This window comes from Belonocnema kinseyi, chromosome 2 (genome assembly GCF_010883055.1).
Source record: "Belonocnema kinseyi isolate 2016_QV_RU_SX_M_011 chromosome 2, B_treatae_v1, whole genome shotgun sequence".
In the NCBI taxonomy this organism is placed as follows: domain Eukaryota; kingdom Metazoa; phylum Arthropoda; class Insecta; order Hymenoptera; family Cynipidae; genus Belonocnema; species Belonocnema kinseyi.
The window spans coordinates 54,469,101-54,481,215 of NC_046658.1; the positions used below are offsets into that span (position 1 = coordinate 54,469,101).

Sequence of the window (12,115 nt, forward strand, 5' to 3'; positions counted from 1 at the left end):
GTCATCAAATATGGGTATCGGGGGAGTCACAAATTAGCATGAATTTTGCAACATATAGTTTATGGTCGGCCTCTAGCCGCGTAACGGAAAATGATTTTCTGGATGGCCCAAAATTCGAATTAAAAAAAATAATAACAAATAACAAGAATTCAACATTAAAGATATATTAATTTTTCAATTTTAAATAAAAGAATAAGGGGTTCAGTGTATTATTTACAAAGTGCATAATTACCATCGTATTCCTTGTCGCACTTGAGCAACAATTCAAACCACTGAGGTCCCGTCACCCTGGGAATTTGTAAACTACCACCATAACATTCAGGAAGGCACTGTGGTGATAAATGCTGATGCAGAGACTTTCTGTCAGTTCCGTGGAAAATGATCTACAAAGAAAATTAAAATAATAATTAGAGTTCAGTTTATAATTCAGCAATCAGGACCTGACCATCTATACTAAAATATATATCTAATAAATCGGATTTGAATATAATGCATACGCTTGAAAATAGTTCACCATCCAAGACTATTAGAAAAAAATTAAGAAAGGATTTGAAGATACAAACTAGGCAGAAATAGGCTCTATTCTTCTCGAGAATGCTTATCACCACTCATCCGAGTTATTGTGATAAATATTCTATCCTATGCTACATATCTCAGTTCACTATGATTATTATTTTTATATATTGAACTTTAAACGGAAAGTACCGAATATATTTCAAAACATTCTCAAATATCAAATCACTAGCTTTCCTCCTCCAAGTGATAAATTATACCTTTGATTAAAAAATATTCCATCAAAGTAGGATTTATTTTGTTAAGAAACTTTAAAATATATTAAAGAATATTACAAATTATTTTCGGAGGACTGAGTTAGTTTTTAAAATATATTTGTCAGCTTAAAAGTGGCTTCAATTTTAAACCGGACCAGCAACATTAAATTTAAACCAGTTTACGTTGTGTGATTCATTTTTTATACAAAAAGGAAAGGAAAGAATGCTCTGACTTTGCAACAGGTTTAGCAGATTCCTTAATTTTGTTACCTTTTTTATGCCTTAGAACTGACTAAAAGATCTTCGAAAATATAGTAACTATATTTTTAAAACCTGCAGCACAGATATAATTATGAATTAACTAATTAATGTATTATACAACTGCATATGATAATCATAATTCTTTTACTGTTCCTTTCCTTACTTTTACTTTCAGGGTTACTTTCAGGGTTACTTTCAGCAAAGACATGAAAATATTTATGGCCACCTTTAATTTAATAAATCGTGTACGAGTTTAATTCACTAGTGTGTATGTACAATCATTTAAACAAATTATTTCTATACTTCTGAAGCATATTGTGCTTTAATTCTGACTTAGGCAAAAAGTTGCAATACTTACAGTGGCCACATTTAAGCTTATTAAAAATTGTAGCGTAACCTCCTCTAAAAAGATTACTGTAAAACATTACAATGTGATTCAGGCAATTAATCGATCAAGAATGCTTAAAACATTCAATAATAAATTTAGTTAAGTTTGTTTTTGTGCTAAAAATCAGGTTAAGAAAATAGTTTTTCTATTATTTTCAGAATTAAAATCATATTACTGATGATGTGATTATAAATTAAAAACAGTATTTCAATTAAAAGCATTTTTAAACTCACAAAAAACATTATAGCTTATTTCTTGTGGGAACCATCCTTTATAACTTTACTGTCTCCAATTTTGAATGTAAAGTTCGTTATGGCTTAAATCGCTAAAACAATTTTTTTAATATAAAACATTTTAAATAACTATTTATAAATATTATTATTCTAGTTCTATTATTAGAAACAGTAGAGTGGAGGAGAATATTTTCCTCCCAAAAAAGTCATGAGATATTAAAGTTCAACATTTTTTTAATATTGCTTAGAAACGACAGTAAGATCCAATTAAATTACAAAAAAATATTTACCAAATAATTTGTTATTATAAATTTTTATCTTTTTCTTAAAAAAGATTTTTTTTTATAATATAATTTTAAATCTTAAAATCATAGATAACCTTGTTTTCCAGAGACCTTAATCGAATAAATTCAACTAAAACGACTAAAATAAATATCAGCTAAGCGATTAATTGGGAAACTAGATGCCACCAAATTTTTCATTCACGAATAACCTAATTATTCATTATGATCGTTTTATATGAATCTATTCCATCAAATAAAATTATTATTGATTGTTTTAACTGTTTTTTTACTCAGTTATTCATCGATTAATGGGTTAAAGTACACAGCAACATACTTTAGAAATAAATTTCTATGATTAACTCACCCTTGACTTTAGCTTTTCTCTTAAGAAAGGCTTGAAGAGGTTGAACACCATGTTAAAGATATAAGGTTGATTGATGATATGGATATTTTTAACTCTCAAAGGAACAGCATCCTGCAGCCAATCGACTATTCTCTTAGCAAAAGGTGGTGTAAATTGCCACGTTTGCTGGAGTGATAATCCATCCATATCGAAGATAACAACTGCACCAGCAATTTGTGAAGTTGGTTCTAACATCGCAGCTTCCAAGTATAAAACACATCCTTTATAAACTTCATCCAAACTGCATTTATTGTGCTTCCATTTCTTTCCTAGCTCTATAATTAGGATCCGCCGACCAAATTGATCCCGATTAGGCAAAACGGTGAGGATATTGTGATCAAAAATATTCCTTTCATTACTAGGCTTCAGATTTGCGTACACGTTCGAGTGCTTAACTTTGAAACTATAATAATTTTTCACTAGTTTGAGGGCTGATTCTGGGTAGTACTTGCAAGGCCTTAAAAATCGTATGAGCCAAGCTTCGTTATCCAATGGACAATGCAGGTCAGGTTCGGCTGCAAAAAATATATATTTTTACATTCTCATCAGAGAAGGTATTAGATTTATGTAAAATTTGCCCCCCCCCCCTAGTTTTTGTTAAATGTTAACGTTTTGAGACTCTGTTTATCTGTTTGTCTGTGAATACGATAATTTTTGAAACAATTAATCTATTAGATTGGCCTTTGGAACACTTGTTTAGCATCCTAAACTAAAGGACGAGCTCCTTAGCCAGCCATTCTGTATGAAAATTCAAAAAGTGGGCAGATTTTGAATATTTTTGAGACCACTTTTTTCAAAATTCAAAAATTCTCTGTACGGTTATTCATAGTATTAGGAAAATTTAACAATTTATCCAAATGACTTTTTTTGAAAAATCAAAAATTACTGGAATTATAGCATTTTAAAAATCCAAAAAAACAAACTAAAATGAAAAATTTAAGCCAAACAACGCATGATACGAAAAAAAGTCTGGAGAATAAAAACCTTGCTTTTTTAAAACTATGCAAGATTATGATAACAACTTTTTTAATTTGGTCAAAAAGTTGAAAATTCAATATTTGATCGTACAAAAAATTTTCGAAACCACATTTTTCAAGATGTAAAAATTCTATGAACGGTTGTTCATAGTACTTCAAAACTTAAACAATTTATCCTTTCAACTTTTTTCTATAAAAAGAAAATTATCAGAGTTAGAACATTTTCAAAATCCAAAGAAATAAACTAAAATGAACATTTTAAGCCAAACAACGCATGATATGAAAAAAAGTCACAAGAAGAAAAACATTGCTTTTTGAATGCTCTACAGGACTATCATAACAACTTTTTTAATCTGATTGAAAAGTTGAACATTCCAAATTTGATCGTTCAGAAATAATGAAAAAACCAAAAATTCCATTTTTTGGTCAAACTACGGAAGATATGAAAAAAAATGAAAAACCTTAAATTGCGCGCCCTGGAAAGAACTAAATATTATAATGAATCATTTTTCGATATAAGCTACGAAAAAAAATGAGACAAAACTTGTTCATCCAAAAAAGAGCTATAATTTTTGATAGACACGTAGTTTTTGCTTTAGTCGTAAAAAATATGTTAAAAAATTATAAAAACAAGGAAATAAGAATTAGTATGATTCAATCAATCGAGTGCGAAGCACGAGATACGTGATGAGAATGTGTTCGTTAAAGCCCGAACGCGGAAGAAATGCAAAGACTAAGCGCGGAGTGCGATTGTCATCAGACGCGTGCCGCAGGTGCGCTCAAACTCTCGACCTAAGTTTTTTAACGAAAGAGAATTCACAATCACAAAATTACAGTGGTGGATGTTTTGAGCCTTAATGTTAAAATGTTTGCGCAAGATTGTGCGAAAATATAAAGACCGAGCGCGTAGCGCGAGGTAAATACAAAATCGACCGCGAAGCGTAAGATAAATACAGCATCGAGCGCGAAGCGCGAGAACCAACCGTTGCGCGCGCAGCACGTCATGAGAATGTGCCCGCATAGCGGGCAGATTTTTTTTAGATAATTAACCTTTTTTGTGTACGGTACTCTCTAAATCTGAATCAGTGAAATTTCACTAATTCAAATAGCTAGAAATTGGTCATTGGCAATCAGTGAAAGGTTACTTATTAATTCAGTGAAATAAACACTTTTAAGGTTTTGCAGCACTGCACCACGTCAATTTAGCAATCATAATAAAATAATGTTTTAGTACATTCAATCAAATAATCATAGTGAAAACTTAAACCCCATAAATAGGATCAAATATTAAAAAAGATAAAAAGTTCCGATGCTTTTAAATGAGAAACAACCTCACATATTACTTTAATTTCAAGATCAGACTATCATGAACAAACCCGTTAAGTAAGTACTTCCTATACGAGTTAGAGTATACTTATCCTTTAGTTAATTCAGCAGAGTTACAGCCCGAAAATTCAAAAATGTATTGCATTAAGTAATTCTTCTTGCTACTAAAGTAAAAGAGTAACAATAAAGCTTAACTTAAAAATGTAGAGGTTATGCTTTATATGAATTATTCTAGTGTTACTGAACTGATTATTGGAAAGTCCGAAACCACTGATTAATCAGTGAAATGTCTAACTACTATTTCAATCAGTGAATTTTTACTGATTCATATTTAGAGAGTAAAAAATATATTTCCTTTCGGTTTTTTATTTGAGAAAATCAACATGTTATTTGTCAGTTGTCACACAAAAAGAGTTTTGTAATTGAGGAAGTTACTTATAATGATTCTAATTCGTTATATGTAATTATTCAATTATTTCTGCCAGTCTGGAAACTTATTCTAGGAAACGTTAAGGAAACAAACTAAGTTAATATGTAATTGAGAAATTGAAATGATTTCTGCATGCATAAATTGAATAAATTATAAATTCTTTTGCCAGTGATTCATATAAGACTTAGAATAAATTTAATCTTTAAAAAATAATATGGTATCTTATGAAGCATTAAATTAAATTTACTTTGAATTTTGCTACTTATTTCAGGCACCGGTCTCCAAGATGTCTAAAGTATCGTGAAAATGGATACCCAAAATCAGGCTTCATAGAATGTTCCTCTATCGGTTGTAGGTTTTAAAATCGAAAACTGCGAAATCGTACATGATAGATCTGAACTATGAGTTTAAATGAAAGTTCCAAGCAGATGCGGTTTTTTATGGTTCATGCTAATATGGTATCATACGAAAATCGTAAGATGAAAACAAAAATAATCGGTCTGGCCTTTTTTTTTAAAGTGTATTTTGGTTTTTAGTTACTTAGGAATGAAGTAATTTCTATAAGATATAGTAAATATTGGTTGAAAATGAGGATCATCGGAGGGGCGCTTCCTATAAAGATTAGGTTTGTGTTTTTGATAAATATGGAATGACAAAATTTTATCATGATAAAATATTTTATTGTGGCAGTACGAAATTTTATTGCGTCTTGCAATAACAAAAATCATAACAAATATGCCAATAATACAATTTTGATTTAGATGTGCAGAATAGTTTGATTTCTCTCTGATTATTTTAATTTTCATCTCAAAATGGTCGCGCGATGCCATATTACAATATGCAATAAAAAAGTCCCATTTACTTGGAACTTGCTACAAACTTGCTACTGGCAGCCGGTAATTTTATCCGTTCATCATCATACGACTATATATCATCCGAATATAATTTATATTTAAAAAAATTGAAATTTCATTTAAACATTTTGGGTAATTTTAACACCCACTACTGCTATACTCTAACGATATGACAGAAAACGTATTTAAAAAATAAATATTAATCAATAGCGAGTATTTTTACTTTAAATATTAATGGTCATGTTTATAGTGAATACATATATTTCATTCATAAACATTATATTACAAATAAAATTTCTAACGCTACGGGGTAACGAATTAACAAATCTATATCTGAATCTATCGCCTAACAGTCGGGAGTCTTAACCACTGGGTTAAACCGACAAGTTGAAACTTGATGAAAAAGCCATCCTCATAACCTACAGCTTAAGAAGGCTAAAACACCAAATTTTAAACTCTCTTTTTCTAATTAAATCTTCATTATTATACGACATTATGTAGATGTAAAATATACAAACTGTATGAATATCAATAAAATCATTTTTAAGTGAATAAATTTAATCGGCTGCAATACTCATAAAAACATTATTTTTGCATACTGAAACCTTCAAAAGCCTTCAAATTATATTTTAGGCGATATTAGATTTTAGGAGTTCTCTGGTCGGGGCCCCACTAGACACAGATAGATTTGCCATACCTATAAGAAGCATGGAACTCTTCACTAGAGCCTGACAGGGGACCCATAAGTTTTTTCTAGACTAGATATTCCGATAGGGGCCCAACCAGTTTTTTCTTAGCTAGATATTCTGATATGGGTCCCATCAGCACGGGATCTACTTATAGACCCAATTTTTGAAGAAAAAAAAAACATTACGTGCATCCTAAACTACGACCCAAGACAGATTTATCTGTAAACATCTTCGGTAAACGTTAATAATTTTCACTTTTCCATACACATATCTTTATGTAGAAGAAAACTGTACGAAATCAAAAGAATAACTAATTAAAGTCAAAAGAATCAATTTGACTTTTTACAAAGGCATACAATATGTAGAAGAATACTGCACGATGTCGAAAGAATTTGGTGTATGAGAATGTTGCAATTTCCAACATTTCGATGTGTCAGAACCTTGCATTACGATTACACTTCGAAGGCATAGTGTCACTCGACTCAGGCGCGACTCCCCATATTGAAGTTAAGATGTTTACACATGAAAAATGTCGCTTGCTACTAGGAGCCGTTAAGTTTAAAAGTGCTTATATCATGAATTTTTTTATAATAATTGAAAATAACAATTACAATTTTTTATTGACGTTTCTGCTCCACTGAGAACCAGTATGTTTAATAATAATTAGCCTTTTCTCAAGTGAAAATAAAAATTCTTATTGTATATTTACCTCTCAGCAATTCCTGTAGTCGAGACATTGCTTCTTTTTGTAATTCTGGAGATTCCCTGAGTTCCCTGTTGGCAACTTCTTGAATTTCAGCACTCGGTGGACCAAGTTCAAACTGGAGGACAGAGTCCCCGAGCTTAATGGACGGCATTTCATCTATGTCCGATAACATTGTGGCTAAAAAAAAGAACACCTTGTAGAAACAGCAAAGGAAAATGCATACGGGTAGACAAAATCACAAAATTCAGCACGCGATTTCAGTTAATAAAATACTCCGATACCTAGATTCTTTATTACATTATAGAATCAAAGAATATTTTTTTTCAATACTACAACATATTTACTTGGATACTTTAATTTTGTTATTCTAACTTCCGCAACCATTTTGAAATTCTCAAATATTGCTCAGAAAGTGGATAAATTTGAAATGAAAGTATGGAACTTTGTTTCTCAAGCTCGCCTTCCTTTAAAACACTTCCAGAATTATATTTCATTCATCACGACTAATCTTAATAAACGATAGGAAGTCTTATCGACCAATTCGTCATTGACTTCATGTGGATAATTGTATTTGTACATTGGACTTAAGTCGCAGATGATATCTATATACATGCACTAGCAAAATTGGTTACTTGCGTGATCGGAATAAAAAAATTTAATTTGAAATTCCAATTAAAAGATTTATGAAAAGGACTCATTGCGAATTCAAGTAAAAAAAATCGCTTTTAGATTTTACGTCTTTGCAAGCGAATCCTATCTGTAAAGTAAATATTTGAATTTCTATATCAGGCAGAGCCCAATGTGCAAAAACTGATGAATGGAGTTGTGGTTTGTTCTAAAATAAAACGACGTTTAGTAAGCAAATAAGTTTTAGAACCCAGTAACGAAGAAACTGTGATTCATTGTTGTTAGCGAAACCACTTTAATCGCAAATCTTTTCCCATGACGTAAATTGAATTTGTTAAATTCGTGAAAAAATTTTAATTAGCATCCATAAAGGAGATAATATCAGTCGTAAATCATCCATTTGAGTGCATAAATAAAAAGTAATTCATTTTTTTCATTTTTTTTTGTTAATTGAGATATCTTTGAAATATTTAATGGTTTGCCAGAATCTGCGTGTATCAAAAAATTGAGCTATTAACGTTGCAGTTTTAATAAAGTAATAATATAAACAATATAATATATAATCATGAAAAATAATCCCATTTCCAGGTTCTGCTATTCGTGCCGAAAAAATCCGGCTATTCTTACCCAAATTTCGGTACACTTGACCGTATGTGCTTCAAAAGCAGGATTTGGAAATTCCCTATTTATTTCTTAATATAACATATAACGTGATTTCTTATCAGAATTAATTAAAACAACAAAACTTTGAATACTAAATTATTATGTGGATGAATTTCAGTTTGACATTATAAAATACTTTACTTTCAATTAAAATATCAATGTAGAAGATTTGGAATAGAAAACTTGACTTTTGATTTTCAAAATCATCAAAATTATATAATTTTTATTTATACATCTTTAAAAGTAAAAAGATTTGAATTGTAACTCTTCAGAATGGCAGAAAATTGAAATGTAAATCTTTAGGATTAAAAAGTTTTTAATTTTGTCGATTTAACAATTGAAAATGATACATAATTGAAGATTTTCAATGAAAAATTCTGTAACTTTGATAATCTGCATTTAAAGTTTCCATAATATTTAAGAGATTTCGAATTGAAAACTTGACTTCTACTTTGTAAAATCATCAAAATCCAACTTTTTTTTAATTCTCCTAAATTGAAGAGTTTTCAATTATACCTTTTAAAAATTGCAGAAAAATTAATTTTATATGATTAAAATTTAAGAACTTTTAATTTTGATAGTTTACAATTAATAATCATGCAAGTTCAATTACGAAGGTGCAAAATTGAAATTTTGACTTTTGATCTTCAAAATAATGTTATGATTGAAAACTATAAACCTTTAAAACTAAACACACTGGAGAATTTTCAATTGTACACATCTTCAACATGGATTAATGTCAAAAACGAAAGACCAGTAAAAGGCTCAGAATTTCAGAATATCTTTAAAGAACATCTTACTACGATATAAAATCCCAAATTAACTTATTATTTTTTCTTTCTTTCTAATTCTTTCTGGGATAAAATCTTATATTTAAATGAAAGACGGGGATTACTGAAAGCCGATTAAGATAAAATTAAAATTGTATGAAAGCCGAAGTAGCTATCTTAAACTTTATTTTAATTTAGGATTAAGCATTATATTTTATAGTACCTCAAATTGAAGCATATATTTTAATTTGATAACGAGGCAATGCGAGAATTGACATGCAATAAGCGCCCATGCCACGCTATTTTTTCTCGTTTTAAATAATGACGATGAAAAGCATCAGTAAAAGAGGAGCAAAACTTTGGGATTTGAACTCGTGATTCTCTAACTTATAGAACTCAAAGATAAAGTATTCTTTAAACAATTTTTCAAATTTCAGACGTTTATTACCTATTTATGATCAGTAAAGTACAATACTAATGCTTTTAAGAATTAATTGGACAATGGTTGAAATACGTTCTTAACTTTACTTGCATATGTAGCCGAAATTATTTTTCATCTCTCACTTTAAGCAATAATAAATTTAATTATGGTTTGGAATGCCACTCAAGTGTTCGGACTTATATGGCTGTACAGAAATGAAAAAAATAAACCAAAAATTCCCTTTCCAAAAATCAATTGAAATGTTAGTTTCTGAGTTATAAAATATTTAATATGGACCAGTTAGAAGCGGGGTATAAACAGCTGTGCATCTGTGAGTAGGAGTGCAACGCAGAGTGTTGACCGCTATTCTCCCTTCGTTTTAACCCCACCTCGGCACTTGCTTCAATAACACTACGTTGAACTCCCGCTCACGCACGCACGTCTGTTTATACCACGTTCCTAATTTGTCCAACCCAAATATTTTATAATTCGAAAACCAGAACTTCAACAACTGATTTTCGGAAAAAGAATTTTCGATATATTTTTTAAAATTTGTATACAGCCATATAAGCCTGGAAACTTAAGCCTGGGAAACCCTGTGTTAATCAAGATTGAATTGAGATTGATTGCATTTTTTAACCATTTAAGATTTTAAAGGAATTCCTATACACACATGCATAAGATTTATATTCACACGTACTTGTGCATATTGTCAAGGTTGTTGAGTATGACGTGATATAATCATTTGTGTCACAATAGTAGACATATTAATACACCTTATTAATAGTCCTTACACGAACTTAGTGTAAGAAGACCTTGTACTTGCCGGTTTGAAATGAGACTCATAAAATAATTCGCTGACTCTATGAACTTCCTGCCTTGAAATGAACTCCTATAAGGTGAGTGTTTACTTTGTTTTCAATAAGAATATTTTTTGAAATGACAAACAAAAAGGTCAAGTATAAATTAATTTACAAATTCTGGTATCCTCGTCCTTGATTTTGTCAATTTAGTTAAAACTGCGATTACTAGCTTGTTTTCCAATGTTTCAACTTATTGTGAAGCAAAGCGTACGAGGTGTGTTCAAAAGGTAAAGTGACTTTTCAATTTTCGCGGGCTACGTGCATTCAAGTTTTAAATTTTTTGTTTTGTTGTGTTGGTACACTCGTCACGATCATATGTTCACAGTTTTGACTATATAGCTCGTGTTGTTTTTCTGGCAGAGGCGTAAAAGGTTAGAAGGGTTTGGTGTGATCGGCGATTTTCTTCTTTCGAAAAAAATTGAGCAAAGAATTTGCATTAAATTTTGTGTGAAAAATGGAATCAAGTGCTCTAAGACTCTTGAAATGTTGACAGTTGCATACGGTGAGTCTACTCTGAGTAAGAAAAATGTATATAAGTGGTACAAGCTGTTCCAAGAAGGCCGAGAGGATGTCGAAGACGAACCTCGCCCTGGACGTCCTAACACGTCAACAACAGATGAAAACGTTCAAGAAGTGGAAGAAATGGTGTTAAAAAATCGCCGAATTACCATCAGAGAAGTTGCTGAAGATGTTGGCATATCGGTTGGCTCATGCCATGCTGTCTTTTCGGACGTTTTGGGCATGAGACGTGTGTCAGCGAAATTTGTTCCAAAACTGCTTAATTTTGATCAAAAGATCCATCGCATGACCATCGCTCATGAGATGTTAATGAAGTCTCAGCCTCCATATTCACCGGATTTGGCCCCCAGTAACTTTTTTCTTTTCCCAAAACTGAAGAGACCCATGAAAGCACATCGATTTTCAAGGATTGAGGAGATAAAAACTGCATCGCTGAAAGAACTCAAGGCTATACCACAATATGATTATCAGAAGTGCTTCGATGATTGGAAAAAGCGTTGGCACAAGTGTATTATATCTGAGGGGGATTACTTTGAAGGGGACAACATAAATATTGAGGAATAAATGAATATTTTTTGAGAAAACCATAAAGTCACCTTATATTTTGAACACACCTCGTATAACCAGAAAGAATATGATAAAAAAGGCGAATAAGACGATAGCTGGCGAGAAGATAAAGGAAAACAATTAGAAAACGCTGTGAAGTAAGAGGTCCTTCACGTGATAGACTCTGGAAAATATGAGTTTACAGATCGTGGGCTAACAAAGGGAATTAATCATTTTTCTGCAGTTGATTCATTTGAAAAAGCACTGTTTACATGTCAAAAACGGTAAAATTGTGGGTCCGGATGCAATAAGGGCACATAAAATTTTTTCGTGCGAAAACGAAGTCCCCTGGAGGCTTTAGAAAAAATTTTCGAATTTTAATTTT

General features: G+C 31.0%; 1 protein-coding gene across 3 annotated transcripts in view; it reads right to left on the reverse strand.

The window, feature by feature from the left end:
• The window catches only part of LOC117166820 (alpha-tocopherol transfer protein-like), a 51,809-nt gene that overhangs the window by 3,292 nt on the left and 36,402 nt on the right, over window positions 1-12,115 (reverse strand). For 2 of the 3 annotated variants that reach the window (XM_033351144.1, XM_033351143.1), the window contains exons 2-4: window positions 7,325-7,498; window positions 2,301-2,854; window positions 233-383 (exon numbers count right to left, since the gene is read on the reverse strand). In XM_033351144.1, the coding sequence (XP_033207035.1) occupies window positions 233-383; window positions 2,301-2,854; window positions 7,325-7,493 (874 nt within the window). In that variant the 5' untranslated portion in view covers window positions 7,494-7,498. Of the gene's footprint in view, window positions 1-232; window positions 384-2,300; window positions 2,855-7,324; window positions 7,499-7,665; window positions 7,836-12,115 lie in introns of those variants that run through there. The other variant, XM_033351142.1, reaches the window with a different exon arrangement.